Source organism: Alligator sinensis, unplaced genomic scaffold (assembly GCF_000455745.1).
Source record: "Alligator sinensis unplaced genomic scaffold, ASM45574v1 scaffold560_1, whole genome shotgun sequence".
Taxonomy (NCBI): domain Eukaryota; kingdom Metazoa; phylum Chordata; order Crocodylia; family Alligatoridae; genus Alligator; species Alligator sinensis.
In genome coordinates this window covers 294050-312241 of record NW_005841837.1, presented here as the reverse complement: position 1 = coordinate 312241, position 18192 = coordinate 294050, and the positions used below count along the sequence as shown (strand labels likewise).

Genomic DNA, 18192 nt, shown 5'->3' with positions numbered 1-18192 from the left:
TGGTCATGTGCTCATAACAGTGTGAGAGAACAGAACCCAACATTTAAAAAATGTGTGTCTGGGATTAAATGTAAAAGGATTGGTCCAGCTTGTTTGCAGTTGAGAATAAAATTAACAATCATGGGGAATTTGTAAATACAAAAGGCTAAAAGTTCAAATTTGAAATTGTCCCAAATACCAGAGTGCTGTGAAATTAATTCAGCAATACCGCTGTAAATTAGGGCATACTTCAAAAATATATTTGGAATTGAAGACAGGAAGTTCCTGTAAAAGTCATTGGAACTTTTATTGCAACATCCCTTATCTTCTCTGGCTAGTCTTCCCCTAACCGAACCTGCCAAGCTTCTAAAAACATAACCTGCATTTACCACATTTGCACTAAACCAAAGCAAAGGTCCATAAGATATGCTATCCTGATCCAACTGTCAGCAAAACTGGTGGCAGAGCCTTTACTGATGGTGAAATTGGTTTGGATCAGGCTTCAAACTTTCAAGTTTTTAAACATAGGCATCACACACCACATCTCTGGAAATCACCTAATGCAGTCTAGAGTCTCTAGACAGTCCTTGATAACCAGGAAGAACATCAGATAGTGGGAGTTCCTGCCAGTAGTCTGTGTGTGGTTTTAAAACACCACTGATGAATGTTCAAAGGGGACTAACAAGTTAAGCCACCAAAGTGCAGCAATACTGTCATTAGCATGTGAGATCCTCAGGGCTCGTATACACGTGCGTTGAGCCTGCTCTGACACACTGGAAATCCAGTGCGTCAGAGCAGACTCAATTAACTGAGTGTACTGAAGCACGGAAATTGATGCGCTCTGGCAGCCTTCCACACCATGCGTATCATTGGCACAGTACATCTCTGTGCTAAAAAAATGGTGGCAGGGTGCTTTAAAGTAAAACATGTCCAATGAGATTCAGTTCAAAGTGCCCCACAACTATTTTTTCATTGCAGGGACACACGGGGACAGATGCACGTGACGTGAGGGCACTTTTTAATTAGCGCAGCTCACTAATTAAAGTGCCTGGTTCCGCATCCTGCAGCACGTGTAAAATGCCTACAGTGTGTCTTATTCCACTGTTGGAAAAACCAAAGAAAACCTTACAGTGGTTTGAAAAGAAAACATTTTTTAAAAAGTGAGGCATGCATGGGCACCTTGGCAAATGACACTGCTGATAAGTACTAAAATGACATCTTCTAACATTGAATCTTAAATTTGAAAGTATTCTATCCACAAAGCAATTAAATTAATGAAGAGACACCACAGAACGAATGACAGGCATATTAGGTTTCCCATTACTCTTTCCTCTTGGCTTCCTTTAGTAATTTCTCTTTAGTTCATTTATGTCCCTTTAAATGCAGGAAGAACAACACGTTTGCAAGTGTGCAAAATCCAAATAGCTTTATTGCTGAAAGTGAGAAATTGAATAGACTCACAGGGCCAGATTCCCAGCTGGTGTGGATTAGTATAGCTCCATTGATTTCTTTTATACCAGCTGAGAATCTGGATCATGGATCTGAAAGAGGACTAAATTGCCATTCATTTACTGTGGGTAAAGAGAATTCGCATGGGCAGTTACTACAGCTGCACCGTAAGCCCTTGCTTTGTTCATATGCCTATGAATTAAGCCTCTTTAGAGCCCACCTACATTGTAGGCACAGTTGAATCAGGGAATTTGGTCAGCACACAGCTAACCACTACCTTGGCTCTGAGATATAGGGGAGATGGGACCTGAGTCATGTTCTCTGACTGGCTCAAACCCTCATGTACTAGAATATATGCAGTAACCAGGTCACCTGGCTCTGGTGTGTTTGGAGTATATACAGGCTCCTATGCTACCTCTTTTCTGCTTGACTCTGGAGAGCTAGTCTGGGAGAGATGGTGGCTCAGCAACCTGCTGTAGAAGAGCAGGAAGGCTCAGACCATCCCCAAAGAACTGGAGGAATATGTGTACCACTCTGATGGCTGCAAGTCTGGCTTGGTTATCCCGTCTTCGCACAGCCAGTGCAGACCATGTTCCACATGTCCTTTTTTGTGCCATTGAAGTGTGCCATCCAGAACCTCCCCCACACCAGCCCAAAGTTAGTCTGTGTTTCTCCTTCCTGTACAAATGCATATGCCATGAGTATATGAGTGGGGACACTAAATGTGCCTCCAAAAAATATGTAAAATGCACATGGTTCACTAATACATTCTTTGTATGCAAGTCCCCTTGGTTGTTATATATTTTAAGCTTCAACATTTTTTTCTTTTTGGTAAGCATGAAATACTCTTCCCAGGAGTTCTGAATAGTTTTGAAAATAGCTATATTTTATAGTATCTTATCCTGCCAAAATAGCTGCACTTTCGCATACAGCCCTAGGAACTGCCTGTGTCAACTACTACTGAAGCTAAGGCTCTATAGACTTTGCAGTCAGCTGGACCTAATTCTGCACAGCTGGATTCTCTGGTGCTATGATAAAAATTCTGCAGTAGCAATGGATAAATTTTGAGGATTTTAATAAATTCAGTATGAAATTGAATAATACAGCTATAATGTATTATTATACATTATAATGTATAATAATACATTATAATATATATATAATAATACAATAATACATACTCCCCTATGTTATTTATTCTGCTGTCAAGTTCAATGCATTTTATACTATCTCCACAGTTTCCATTGTTAGTGTTCTGTGGATTGTGTTACCAACCACTTGTAACTGTCTCATAGAAGTTTTCATAGGAGGAAGCTAGAAGGGTTAGCAACTAGATAGGGAATAATTTAAGTTTGGGCACAAGAGAGACACTTTGAGGCTGTGCTTTAAGTATAGAAGTTGACTGTTTCTGTTGCAGTGATAGGCCATGAACATGTTACCTGCATTGACAACAACATGGACAAACATTGGGCTTCAGAGTCAACAGGCTGTTAACATGAGACAGTTCACACTGCAAAGAGCTGTGGCTGCACGCAGCCATTTTGCATTCACAGGCAAAGCAATCCCACCATGTTTTGCATTTGATTGCTTAGCAATTAGGAATGGCAGCTCAGCAAAGCAAGGGGAACCCAGAGATATGTATAATCCAGAGCACTGTAAAAAGCTGGATGTAACCTTGTTGAGATTTTAATTGTAGGGCTAACATCTCTAGCCATTTTCCTTTTGAGTTTCAGAGTGGAACTGCTTTTAAAATAGAGTACATTTTAAAATAACCTTTACCTCTCTTCCCAGCTCTTAGCAACGGCAGTGTGTTGACCCTACAGTGACATGACTGTGCTGACAGGTGCAGCCACTTCTATTAAAACTATTTCCCTCTTACATGCAGAAAGCAGCGGAAAAAGTTGCACGACCGTCTTCGGCAAAGCCTGCGCTCAGAACGGAATAACATGGTGAACATGGCAAATGGACCCCACCATCCCAACCCACCACCGGAAAATGTCCAGCTGGTGAATGTAGGTTTTACTGTCTAGTACTAGCTCTCACCTGTCAGTGTACGAGCAGCGTTCACCTCACCACCTTTAAAATCTTATTAGCTGCTAAAATTGAATGGCAGGATTTTCCAGTAATCAGGGATTTGTCCACCTGGAAATGATTAGAACTACCTCTGAAAAAAAATCTGATTTAGGATGAATTCAGAACATTTTTATATATGATCATTTCCACACCGCATTAGACATGAGCCACCGGATCTCTGTAGCAGACAGAGAAGTTAAGATACCAGCAATAGCAGACTATGTGCAGAGATGCTTCTCTACAATGTATCAAGTGGGTATTTAATGTCATGCCCTTCCCACTGTTTCCCCCAGTTCACTGGCCTGGTAAATGCTGAAGGGGTTCTACTTAACATGGCTCAGCAGTCCTTAATGCCGATGGATATTTGTCTAAGCAAGAACAGCAGTACTAGGCTTTTTATGTAGGGGAGGTGAAGGCCATGCCAAGCTTTAGGGAGAAAATCGGTGTCCCACTTTGTCAATTGCAAGATTTTCATTGACTTCCACAAAGCAGGATTTCTCCCAGAGTCTTCCAAATTGTAGTGACACAATACAGGATAACATGGAAGTCTCTGTGAAAAAGTGGGTTGCTTGACTCCATGAAAAAAAGGAACTGTCACTGCTGACTTATAAGACTTACAAGAAGGAGAATAATGAAGAAGAAAAGGTTGCCTTAGAAAAAAGAGCTGGATTAAATTCCCACCTCAGATAGCTACGTAGCAGTTTGGGATAATGCCATAGCACCTTGGTCAGCTGAACAGCTAAGGATAAACTTTTTATCAGCGATGCACAAACTCTGTAGCTAGGGACAGAACTTGCACATAAACCGGTATAAGTGATCAGAAACCAATTCTGACCTTGGCTTAGGTTCTGTGTAAGATTCCAGTGTCTACAAGAGTTTCTTCCTTCCTGCCTTTCTCCCTGGGAGTCTGGTTTGTCCAGAAATAAAGTGGGCTTCGTGCAGCCTCCAGTCATTCCAGCCATCCTTTCTCAGTATTTCAACATCATTGTAAATCTGTGTGTCAGGACAGGACAGGGGTGAGATCCTTGACCAACTGAAGGTAGTGGCAAAGCTTCAGAAGAAACAGGATTTCAACTCCTGTCTTCTGCTGAGCTCAGTATCCAGTATTTCCCCTTCAGAGACCTAACTAAGCAGCCAGATTCTTAAGAGCTGAGAAACCAACGGTTTGTATTAATAGCAATTGAGAATTCCAGCAAGCAGCCTCAGCAATGCCCTATTGAGGATATTTGGAGATCCCCAAATATGACCCATGATCCATATGACCTGTACCTTTTTTTTTAATTTGGCTGTACCTGTGCAGGTATTTCAAATTGTTCCTTATGTTTTCATTGAGAATTATGCAACAGACTCAGACTGGTGTTACTGACAATATATGAGCCATAGTATAACCTCCACTGAAAACAGTTATTTGCAGACCAGGAACTTGACAATATTCACAGTATGTTCTTCATCAAGAAAGGCAGCAAGTAAGATGGTGCTGCTAAAGAAAGTGTCTCCCAGTGCCTGAATAAGGGTGTTTGTGCCCAAAAGATTGCAAAGAACTTTTTTCCAACTATTTAGTTGGTCTAATAAAAGATATTACATCTACCCCCAAAGAACCTTGCCTGCCTGTGTCCTTAGACCAACATGGCTACAACCAACAACACCAGCTATAGAAAGTGTTACATTCAAAGTCCCCATCCATGAAGTATTTGAATTTGCCTATAAAGCATATCTATTTTATAAATCCTAAACTGCAGGCAGCTCTCACATTAGCTGACTCTCTCCTGTTTTGGATTTAAAGTGTGTGTGTACACATGTAAATATGTGTGCATGAGCGAGTGAGTTGTATGCTCCAGTATATAAAGATGGGGGTTTTCTATTTTTTCAGCAGTATGTATCGAAAAATGTAATATCCAGTGAACATGTAATTGAGAGAGAAACAGAGACATCATTCTCCACGAGTCACTATACCTCAACAACGCATCACTCTACAACAGTCACCCAGACACCCAGCCACAGGTACGACAGTGAAAAAGACAGGCGGTTCTTGGATGTCAGTTCTAGAAGAATGCAGGGTAGATTTGCACTTTGTAATCTAATGGAATATACCCTTATAACAGAAGTTTTTATGAGCTCTAGCTTACTTCATAAGATGCTGTTAAAGGATATACATAGCACAGTGCATAAAATGTAGAGAATTGTTTTAATATAAAAGGGAGGGAGGGAGGATGGGAGGAAGAAAGGGAGGGAGGGAGGGAGGGATGGGGGAGGTAAAAGGAGGGTGGGAGGGTAATGCTGAGAGAGGCAAACAAGCAAGGCATAAACCCATAAAAGTAGAGGGGTCACAAAAGCTAATCCAGGTCATGGGATAAAATAATCCATGTTTAGACCATACTTAACACAGTCCAAGCTGTGGATGGTTTCTTGTTCTGCAATTTCCAATTTGAGGGTTTTTTTTGAAGTTTTGAAGTTCTGCCTAAGAACACCTACCCTGAGGTCAGCGATGGAGTGTCTAGGGAGGTTGAAGCATTCTGCCACGGGCCTTTGTGTCTTTTTAAAGCTGATGTCAGATCCGTATTCATTCATTCTTGCACGTAGGGATCACCCCATCTGCTCAGTGTATACAGCAAAGGTGCACTATAAGTAGGTGATGGCTTATATGATGTTGGTAAAGATGCAAGTGACTGTGCCTCGGATGTTATATTCTGTGTTTTCTAATCCAGTGATGATGTGGTCTGAATTAATGAGGCGGCACAGCTTCCATCTAGGTCCATTGCAAGGTTTAATGCCTTGCTAAGAATGGGAGTTAGGGTAGCCTGTGTTTAAGAGATGCTGTTTGAGATTGTTGGGGCTGTCTGGAAGCCAGGACAGGTTTGTCCTCCAGGACTACCTTGACACGCATGGTCCTCTTTTTCCAGGAGAGGTTGGAAGTCATTAATGATGTATCAAAGGTATTCTAGCCAGGGGCTGTCAATGACAGCCAGAGGGATTCTGTTGTCCTGAGGTTGATACTGTAGCAGGTCAGAGCAAAGTCTGAGTTTGGCGGTGTTGATTTGAGTGGCTACAGTTTTGGGATTGCGTTGTAACTGTAAGATTCCCTGTTCCAGTTCCTTCAAGCGTACATCCCAGTTGGTACAATCAGAGCAGATACAGCTGTAACATAGATGTTGACTGTACACAGTGGATCTAGTGGTGCGCTTAGAATAAAACCTGGTGGCATGAAAGTAGCTGTCCCTAGGAAATGAATTTGGTGGATGCAGTATTCCAGCGTCATGGAGTTTCATGGAGGGGCTGATGTTTCTCTAGAGATTCCTTTCCATATCCCCAGACAATGAAGATGTCATTGATGTACCTTAGGCATATCACAGGGATGAGAGGGAAGCTGCAGAGGAAATGGACTTCAAGGCCTGTCATGAATATGTTAGGTTATTGGGGGGCCATCCATGAGCCTATGACAGTGCCATTTGTTTTTAGGTAGGGCTGTGTGAAGCTTTGGTCCCTGATTTGATTCGGCAGAGATTCGGCCCGATTAGGTGACTGAATCCAAATTGAATCAAAGGACCCTTTAATTTCTCTGAATTGAATTGGAACCCTCTGAATCAATTCGGAAAGATTCAGAAAGATTCAGAGATTCGGACATAGACACAGTTTTAAATGTTTTTTCTACATACCTCCAGGTAGCTGAGGCAAATGGAGGGTCCCACAAAAGCGCGGGGGGGCTCCCCGGCACACTCGGCAGCAGACCAGAAGTGGATCAGAAGCACTTCCAGTCCACTTCCAGGTCCTCTGGGGAGTGTGCTGCCCCCCGCCCCCGCACCTCTTCTCCGGCTCAGCAGCTGGTGCCTCCTGGGTTGGGTGGGGGCACCCGGGGTCCCGCCATGGCCGATCACCAAGCCAGATGGGCACGGGGGCACCCCCTAGCATGCTCCTCAGTGGACCACTTCCGGGTTCGCTGCTAAGCACGTGGAGGCCCTCCCCCACTCCTGTGGGACGCTCCATCTGCCCCAGCATCATGGCAATCACAAGCCGTGCTAGTACCTCGAGGTATGTAGAAAAAATATTTAAAGCTGTGTCTATGTCTGAATTGCTGATTCTCCAAATCAGCACCGAATCTTCAGATTCGGATTTGGCCGAAACAAATCAGGGACAGTGATCCAAATCAACAAATCAAATCACTGTCCCTGATTTGGGCTGAATACAAATTGAGTAGGGCCTACTTCGCACACCCCTATTTTTAGGTATAGTCAATTCCAAAATCAGAAAGAGGTGTGTGTGAGGACAAAGTAAGATAGTGTAACAGAAACAGAAGCAGCGTTCTCATAAGATATAATCTTCTTTATAATTTGCAACCTTTCCTTATTGGGGATGTTGATGTATAGAGACGTGACATCCATGGTGGCTAATATGGTGTTTGCCGGTTTCTTTAATAAATGTGCAGTGTGTTTGAAAGAGCTAGAGCTCCAGTGGCATATGGGAATAGGATGGAGTCAATTTAGCCAGAAACTCTCTGTGATGGTGCCAGTACTGAGACAATGAGGCATCCTGTGTTGCTTGGTTTGCAGATCTCGGGTAATAAATAAAAATTGCTAGGCCTGGGATGCCAGGAAGAATTCCTGTACCACTGCAAAAAGAGATGTATTAAAAATGCTTGGGTTTGGGGTTTTAATCTGAAGATGAATGGCACTTGACGTCAGTTCACTGAAACTAATTATCTTTACCAGAATTTACAAAGAGCTTTATTGATTGCATGCAGTTTCATTACGAATACTGAGAGTTGTAATTTATGCTGATTGCTAAATTAGTGAAAGGTCTTTTTTTTTACCACTGTAGCTAGTGGGAGCTGCCTTAGTAGGTACTGCCTCATGACTGGTGATCCTTTTTCCTTCTCAGACTTCACCTTTCCATGGTCTTCACAGAAGCAGAGGCACCTTAATGTTTTTGAACACCATTATTAATAAAATGCAGGGTCTCCTATTAACCTGCTTCTGTATGAAGTCTAAGATGCAGATCCCAAGCTGTAGACAGATTTTTCTGTCCCATTGTTAAACTTTAGCATCTGCTTCTGAATTCGAAATCAAAGTTTTCTTTCCTTCTCTCTCCCTGCTTTCCCTCCCACCCTACCAAATTCTCCTCTCTCCCTTCCTCATCATCTCTTCATCAGTTGGAGTAATGGCCACACTGAAAGCATTATCTCTGAAAGCCATTCAGTGCTTGTGAGCTCATCTGTAGAGAACAGTCGGCATACAAGCCCAGCAGGACCCAGAGGACGCTTGAACGGAATAGGAGGTCCACGAGATTGCAACAGCTTCCTCAGGCATGCAAGAGAGACTCCCGACTCCTACCGAGACTCCCCTCACAGTGAAAGGTACTACCACGAATCGATTTTCCTCTCTCAAACTGGCAGAACAAGGTGGTTCTAAATCTAAATAGATCCAAAGCAGACCTTAATAGCTTAGATCTGCAGATGAAAACTTAGCACCTTTGCTCCTTTAAGGAAGGCCCCTCCTCATTCATAAATATATGAAGCAATATACTAGTAGTTTTAATCTATCAAATACATGTCTTCCTTTCCTTCCTCTTCTGGACCTAGCTTATTGCTAATGGGTAGCAGTTCATGCTTGGAGAAGATACACCAGAAATAATTTGCCAGGGATTTTCAGTGCAACATAAAGATAATAAGTGATGTGGAAGCGGACTTTTTGCCTAGCTCCATTAGTCTGTACACAAGTAAGGAAGCATACACTTGCCAGAAACAAGAAGTGAAGATAAAAGGGGAAACATTTCAAAAGCACCTAAGGGTATGTCTACACCCATGGGGCCCAAACTTTTGGCCCCATGACCTGGTTGAATGGTGTGCGGTTCAGTCTGTTGGCCAGATCCCGTGCAGGGTTGGTGCGTGGGGTTGTTCCATGGGTGCAGTCCTGCACAATGGCTTGACCATGTGTCAATATGATCAGTCATTGAGGACTATATTATCTAGCCTCAGGGCTCTCCGTGCATTCAGAAATTGGGCAGCAAGGGAGCAGCAATTAACACAGTCACTGCTACTTCACCACCAAATTTCTGGACACTTGTGGAGCCCCACAGGTCAGATGACACAGCTCTGTAGGCCAGAGGTTGAGTGAGCACCACTGGTCTACACTACTACCTAGGGCCACTCCCAGCAACCCACCAACCCACTGCCAAACCCACCAACAATCTACGTGAAAAACCCCTTCACTAACCCACCTCGCCGTCTGTCCAATCTGTCCACAGAAGGTCTCCTGGTCATCAGGGTCTAAATGCAAGCCTCCCTTTAGGTCAGTCCCCCTGCAATATACTCAGAATTCACCCAGGATGAAAGCTGAAAACACAGGAAGTCTGGAGCACCTGACTTCCAGCCCTTCTGTACCTGACTTCCTGTCTCCCTTGGTTATAATCAGAATTAAACATAGATGGAGAGATAAGTAGTGGACAGACAGATTTTTCGAAGTATTTTAGTGAAACCCTTCTAGAAATTCTTCTGCCCATTAACATCTCCTTCTATGTATGGTGTGCACCTGTAGCAGTGTTATAGAGAGGGAATAGTGGCTCTTTTGGGCTAATTAAGAACAACTCTCAGGTTTGATCCTAAATAGCATGTAAACATGCCCTAAATGATTTAGGAGCTCAAGACTCATTGACTGTTAGTTTGATTTTTGCTCCTAAATTCTTTATATTCCTTTTGAAAATTACTTACTTGAATGATTTAAAAGTAACACAAGGATAGCAGGAAAAAGATCTCGGGGCATGATCAAGTTACTTTTGCTATGAACAGTGCTAATTGAGAACTTTTCCACAAAGTGAATTTCCACTTTGTTCATCCAGACCACAGCTCCTGATTGAAATGCACACGTTTCAACAAAACTGGCATTAGGAGCAGTATTCCAGATCCAGAGTAGACCTTGTTCAAAACGATACCAGAATAACTAGGTGGACAGACATTTTCCTAGGATGGAGGAATCTCAGGTCCAAGTCTCTGCTTTGCATCATTCAAACCTGGTCTCCCAGATAGCTATTCTAGGCTGAGTCAATCTATCCTTTGAAGCTGCTGTATTTTGTATAAATAACTAATTATTCAGTGGGCCAGAGAGGGAGGAGGGCAGGACACAAAGCAATGTGTCTAAAATGCAGCAAAGTAAATCTAGGTTATATCCCTGGAAAAAAATTCCTTCTGGTAAGAAGAGTAGGACAGTTGAACAGGCTGCCCAGGGAAGTGGTGGAACCCCCTTCACTGGAGTTTTTCAAGCAAAGGCTAGACAGGCATCGGTCAGGCATGGTTTTGGAGCAGTGCATCCTGCAGCTGTGCCGGGGTCTGAGACTTGAGGTCTTTGCTGGCCCTATGACACCAGAATTGTAAATCCTGAATCACATCCCCCCACATCCCAGGCGGTGCTTGGAACACCAAGTGGTTGGCCATTCTGAATTGGGTGATTCTGTATAGATTTTGTCCTGGTGTGAAACGGGAACTTTTTTGAAACTCTTGGAAACATTCACAGGAAGGGAAAACAGCTTGCAGCCCAGCTCTACTTATGAACCAAGCCGCTGCAGTTGGTGAGTATAACTAAAGCCCTGTGGCTACAGTTGTCCAAATTAGAGTGTCAGTACAAATAGTACAGAGATGCAGCCACAACAGAAGAAGCAAATGGATATTTGCAATGACTGTAAGCTGCTGCTGCTGTATTGCATTTACAGCAGCACCTGGAAAGGCCAGTCTGGATAAGGGCCCTACTGTGTACGTCTAAAGGAGCAGGAGGCAGAACTACAGTCACTGTCTAGCTACATATTTGCATCTGCAACTTTTAAAAACAGGAAGTTAATGCCAGTTATGCCTGTCTGACTCTGAGGCCCCAACTGATGGGCTATAAGTTAAGCTGCGGGTGGTTACAGAATTCTTTGGGTTAGTATGCAAGGAATGAGATAAAAGAAATGAGAAGGGGTATCCACCACAGACCAGCAGGATGTGAGGACAGGGAGAACAAAATATTTCTGGACTAACTCTGAGTGGTGTGAAATCACAGTGAAATTTTAACGCCCCAGATGTCTGTGGTGTCATAAATACAGTCAAACCAGCATCATCAGAGAGGGTCTTCAGTTGGATTTTACTATCCAAAAACACAGAATGTGCAACTGGAGTAGAAGCCATCTGTCTGATAGCAGTTCTTACAAGGACAGAGGAACTAGTTAAGAATGTAGTGATGAAAAGGAAGCTTGAACCACATGCTGTGAGCTGTCTGAACACAGTGCATAGGCCTGCTACCCTTAGCAAGTGCTAGGTCATTGGTAGCTGCAGGTTTGCTAAGGAAAACTGTCTGTAACTTACCAAGGAATTTAGCTTTCAAACAATGCAAGTGTCTAGCAGCTATCAGAACCCAAATCATATAAACAGCCATGGCCCTGAACCAACAGAGCACTTAAACACATGCTGCACTTCTAATCACATGTGTAGTGGATTACTCAGGTAGGTAAAGTTAAGCATGTACTTAAGTGCTTTGCTGGATTGGGCCCTATAGCAGTAAATACAGCATTTTGAAGCATCTGGGAGCCACATAGATTGTACTGCCAAGTTCACACAGATGAAGTGTATCATACTTCGGCATATTTGATCCTCTGGATGCAAGGAGAAGAGATTGTTTGCCTGGCCCTTTTGGACTATCCAGGGTCATCTGAGCAGCATTTTGACACATTAACTGTTTTTTCAGGTATATGTCTTTTCATTCCAGCTGGGAGGAAGAGGACATCTCTCCAAATATTACATTTCCTGAAAGAAAATGTTCAGGGAAAAATACAGGCAGCATTTCTCTAATAAATCACCAGACCTTGATCTCTTCCCTGAAGTGGCTATGAGCTCTGAAGAGGAGAGACATTTCCCTGAGTGGCAGACTAGTCTTCAGCTATCTTCACCATGCACAAAATACATGGCAAATTATTTCTGGTACCTGAAGGGGGGTGGGTGGGTGTGTGTGTGTGTGTGCGCGCAAGTGAGCAAGAGAGTTATTTTAAACCAATGCTAAGTTTGAAATATAAAAATATAAAACATTCCATAAAGAAAGAATTACTTCCTTACATACCAACTAAAACTTGGCTGTACTGTGAGTTAGGAAATCAAGAATGTGTTTCCCTCACATTCTGGACCCAACAGCTTCTCTCAAATTACATTTTGCATTGAGAGTGCAATGCAGGTTGGGGGACTTTGTCCTCATCTGCTGTTACAACAGCTCTAGTTCCATGGAGGTCCCTGAAAAACCATGAGCTGCTGCTAGCTTGGTATTCAGTCAACTATTCTGTAGAAAATACTTGCCGCTTCTCAATATAGAGAAGCTTGCAGAAATTAGCTCTTCCCTGACATCTGAAGCTCTACTAACATAACTAAAGGTATAACTTCCAATGGATTTAGTTCAGCCAACACAACTTTGTATGTGGATGCAGTTTAAACTTAGCTTATATCAGTTGTGTCAGTAAATTTACAGGTACAAGCTAACTCTACATAACTAGCTTTATGCTAAAAGAAGACTGTCAACATACAACTTCACACTGGTGTGTCTAAAACTGATTTAGTTAAAACTCCTGTATGTAGACAAGCCCTACAGTTATCAGCTGTAAACCATCTAAGGCATGTTAGTGGAGGTAAAAAGATTTCAGTTCCCTGGACACCAGCTATCTTAACACTGAGTGGGATAAATGTTTCTGAAAAGTGGGAGTGATTTTATTTTATTTATTTGACAAAATGAGCCTATTAATTGCTCACAAGTAACCAACTTGACTCCTTGACAGGAAGGACTGACTATAGCTTTCCTTTTTTTCCTAGAAGCAATGGGCCAGTTCCTTAAGTCCTTTAAATCTATGTAGCTCTACTGAAATCAGCAAATCTAGACCAGTTGCCAAGAATCTAGCTCGGTTTCTTTTTTTCCCAGTTGTCTTGCTGTGCGTAATCAAAGCAAATATGCAAACGTTGGATAGCCAGAGATTAGATAACAAATTCGACTTCATTTTGATTCTGTTAATTTCACTCAGCCAAATATCCACTAATTAAAAGCAAAGTGCTCTCACCAGCTATAGCAGTATAACTTGCATGAGCAGGTCTGCGGAAGACATTCATCTTGGGTTGAGGTTACAGTTGAATATGACTGAAATGGAGGAAAGCAAAACTCAGATTAGAGGAAAAATGGGCAAATGATGCAAGATTTCTTACTGAGCATAACAACAGGTAGGTGAGTGGGGCATAAACCATGATGCTGCTTAAGGGAGAGACAGGAAAATGGAGCTAAGGGGGTACCTCATCCTCCTGTCCCCAGGGCCCACCCACTCATGCACATTCTGCACCTTGCCTGCAGTGGCTCTGACAGCAGTGGCAGTGCAGGATACAGGACCAGGACGTAGGACCAGTGGCCAGAGGTCCACTGCTGGAAGGAAAGGAGACATCACTTCCTTTTTTGCTGCTAAAAATCAGTGTTTAAGTGAACATGTGGCACGTGTCAATGGCAAAATAAAGGAGGTGACATTTCCCTCCTGCCGACCCTACAGCAGCCTCTTCTGGCTGCTGCTCCTGTACCATGGGCCATCACCACCTGGGGCATGTTACTGGTCATCTAGGGATGCCTCCTAGATGATGGTTTAGTTCTATTTCTAAAACTCACTTCAAGTGCTAACTTCCCCCAGAAAGATATCAAGGGACTCAGAGCAAATTCTCTACAGGGCCATTAACACTGAGCCAAAGCATCTTTTATGTCTGTTGTTGTTACCACATGAGGATAGGAAGTACCACAAGTTTGGATTTAAGAAGCTGTCACAAAGCCATTACATCTGGGGTTTAGCTCCACATCCCCTGTGAAACAGGCAGAGAACCCCACACAAAAAATAATAATTTACAAAGTCTGAATGAAACCCCATAAGGATCATGTTCCACTTAAGGTAAAGCTGCCATGACAGGGAGAGATTTTTCAATATTCAAAGACAAGCATAGTGTTTATGAGATGGTAATTATAGTGTGGGCCAGATACTCAAGAGCTCAGTAGCCAGCCGCTTCCATTGAAAAGTGTGGAGTATCCTGAGCCTTTCTGGTTGAGTACGTTGTAACGTGAGGGATTGGCCTGTATTACTAAACCCTCTGGCTCCGTTTTGTACAGTCCGTGGAACTAACTGCTGTGTAACACACCACTTAAGCCAAGTAAAGGTGACAAAACTTCTGCAGACAATTGCATGCATCATTCAGAAAAGGCATTCCTCTGTCCCTGGAGCTATCCAATTTGACATCACAAAAATGTGAGAAATAGGTAATGGTAAGATGACTTGTTGTTCTTGAAGTCAGCGTTCCTTAATGATTTCTTTTATGTTTAATCCCTTCTCCACCTTGATGGGGCCTTTCTGTGTGTCTCCTTATTCAGGTATGTATCAGCTATGACCACCCCAGCTCGCATGTCACCTGTAGATTTCCACACTCCGAGCAGTCCAAAGTCCCCGCCTTCAGAAATGTCTCCACCAGTATCCAGCTTAACTGTGTCAGTCCCTTCTGTGGCGGTGAGCCCCTTTATGGAAGAGGAGCGGCCTCTCTTGCTGGTAACTCCACCACGGTTGCGGGAGAAGTATGACCATCACATTCAGCAGTTCAACTCCTTCCACCACAATCCTGCCCATGAGAGCAACAGTCTACCCCCTAGTCCTCTGCGGATAGTAGAGGATGAGGAATATGAGACCACACAGGAGTATGAGCCAGCACAGGAGCCTCCAAAGAAACTAGTCAACAGCCGGAGGACAAAGAGAACAAAACCCAACGGCCACATTTCCAACAGAATGGAAATGGACACTGACACAAGCTCTGAGAGCACCAGCTCTGAGAGTGAAACAGAAGATGAAAGAATAGGCGAGGATACACCTTTCCTGAGCATACAGAACCCCCTGGCAACCAGCCTCGAGTCAGCCGCAGCCTACCGACTGGCTGACAACAGGACTAACCCAACCAGTCGGTTCTCTACACAGGAAGAATTACAAGCAAGGTTGTCCAGTGTAATAGCTAATCAAGACCCTATCGCTGTATAAAACATAAACACACACATAGATTCACATGTAAAACTTTATTTTATATAATGAAGTATTCCACCTTTAAATTAAACAATTTATTTTATTTTAGCAATTCCGCTAATAGAAAACAGGAGAATTAAAAAAAAAAAAACTTTTATAAATTAAATATATGTATGTACAAATGTGTTATGTGCCATATGTAGCAATTTTTTACAGTATTTCAAAATGAGAAAGATATCAATGGTGCCTTTATGTTATGTTATGTTGAGAGCAAGTTTTGTACAGTTACAGTGATTGCTGTTCCACAGTATTTTGCCTAACCTTCCAACCTTCCGTTTTCCTGGCTTTTTTGTGCATTGCATTATGGTAACTGGATGTATGATTTGCAAGAATTGCAAAAGTCCCTCTGTTTGCTTGTAGTAGTCCCCAGTCAAAAAGCCCTGTAATGAATGGCATACTCACCCATCCACCTCCCCCAAAAAGAGATACTATTTTCTTCTATGAGGTTTTATTTGCTTTCCATATATGAAATGAGTTTTGTCTGCTCTCTGCCAGCCAAAAGGTTTGCTTCATTGGGCACTGGAATAATAGTAGATCCAACAGCATGCTACTATTAGTTACAGCAGGATAACAAAAACTGCATTAAATAATGTTACTTATTAGAAGGAAAGTAATACTGTGATTTTAAACTGAATATATTACTAAGCAGAAGTCAGCTTGTACTCACTAGAAGCTGTCATTTCATTTTTTTCAGATATTAATTGTTCTAGTTATCCCTTACAAGACGGGTTCAGTGTAGCTGAGGCTGCAAACCCAGAACTTTACAAAAGAACAAGATTTCTATTAGTTTAAGTTAATAGGGAAACTATTATAGCAGGTATCTGTAACCAACCAAGGAAGAGAACTAGTTGGAACTAGTTGGAAAAAAATGCCACTAATAAAGGTGCAATCATATTTTACCTGTATTTTTAATGTTGATTTTTAATAGACAATTTATTCTTTTGTTTGCAAAAGGATGCAATCAGAAAAAAAGCCAACCTATAGGAATAAATGTTTTGTAACTTGGTAGTGTGGCTATTAGAATGAGTTTCATCCTTGTACATAGCAGCAACTGGCAGGGTGGAATTAGTTAGCTGAATCATTAAAAAAGAATAGATGGTGGGAAAGACATAACCTAAAACTTATTGACTTTGCATCCGGTGGCCTGTTTCAGTTTGTTTATATATTTATTTAAATTTTCTATCAAAGGCCTATTTCTGTAGACAAGCACGCTGCATTGATCAGGCCCATAATGTGCATGGGGACTTGTTATGAATGTGCATGTGACCAGTGACTGCATTAGAATCTGTGACTGGGAAATAGACAAATGTGGTATCAATACTGGGATTGTTGCTCCTTTTCAAACCAAAAAAAAAAAAAGCAAATGGCCTCTTTTGCACTGAATTCTGCTCAATTTAGTGAGGTGACTGCCTCTTACTTGATTTTGCTTAAGTTCAGGGGGCACAATGCAGCCTCAGGACTGATGTTAAAAGCAAATGTTCTGTGTGGCCTCCTGAGAGGATGATATGAACACATCTGTTCTGTAAGTAGTACTGATTCTAAATAAGAACCATCTTAGTACAGCAGAAACATCAGCCAAACTGTATCTACGCCTTGGGCCATGCTCTGATCCTCATTGCTCTGAGGTAAACAAGTAAAAAAAAGATTGTGTTGGACCTGAAATCCCAGTTCAGCAAAGCACTTAAGCACATGCTTAAACCCATCCCCAATTGGAAAAGCACTTAGCACCATGCTTGAGTCCCAATGACGTTACTAGAACACAAAAAAAGTTAAGTACATGCTTAAATGTTTTGTGGAGCTGCACTGAACTGCCGATTCAGGACCTAAGATTGGGATTTGACTTACTGCAGTAAACAAAGCTGCTTAGTAGTTTGGATAAAAACACTGCGCTATAGCACTGTATGTTCAAAACAGAGTGTGTAAACACAATTTTATTTTGAGGTGAGTAGGGTTAACCATCCAATCAAAGCAGTCAGGGAGTAGCAATAGGGTTGCAAGATGGAATCCTTGTGGTGGTGTACAAGAATGAGCAGGTGTTTTCAGTGAAACAGCTCGGGCAGTGGGCTTGCGTGTGTTTTGTGTACAGCCACGTAATTGAAACACATGCAAGAGACTGCAGAGTTCTTAATTACTGTATTACCACGATGCAGATACCCTCTGTTTTCCCTCTTGTTTGCATGCATATAGTATATCTTCATCCTGCTTCACAGTGTCTTTTTATTCCCTCTGTACACAACCCAGGGCCCTGTGTAAATCCTGGATGCCAAGTACTCATTTTGCACGCTATTTATTATTACTGCTTGCAGTACAGTAGTACAGGTAGCCTCACCAGAGATCCCATTGTGCTAACCACATGGAAGAAGGCCTATTGGGTGGAGGTTTCAAAAGTGCCTGGGACATGGGCTCTTAAATTAAAAGCCTGCTCCAAAACCCACTGAGGTCAGTGGAAAGTTTTCCATTGATTTCAGTGGGGTTTGGATCAGGACCTAAGACCTGTTGCTTAATGACTAGGTTAGAGATAAAAGGATGGGAGTAGAATCAGGTAAATCACTGTCAAAGCTTGGAAGAAAATCACGTCTTTAGTACCCTTCCAGTGAACCAATTTTATCCACA

At 42.4% G+C, this 18192-nt stretch overlaps 1 protein-coding gene across 7 annotated transcripts in view; it reads left to right on the top strand.

Annotated features, from left to right (window-relative positions):
* NRG1 (neuregulin 1) overlaps positions 1-18161 on the top strand; it is a 251358-nt gene extending 233197 nt beyond the window's left edge. For 6 of the 7 annotated variants that reach the window (XM_025202519.1, XM_025202510.1, XM_025202502.1 and 3 more), the window contains 4 exons: positions 3314-3440; positions 5372-5502; positions 8645-8848; positions 14886-18161. In XM_025202519.1, the coding sequence (XP_025058304.1) occupies positions 3314-3440; positions 5372-5502; positions 8645-8848; positions 14886-15537 (1114 nt within the window). In that variant the 3' untranslated portion in view covers positions 15538-18161. The remainder of the gene's footprint in view (positions 1-3313; positions 3441-5371; positions 5503-8644; positions 8849-14885) is intronic. The other variant, XM_025202505.1, reaches the window with a different exon arrangement.
* Positions 18162-18192: the final 31 nt, after the last annotated feature.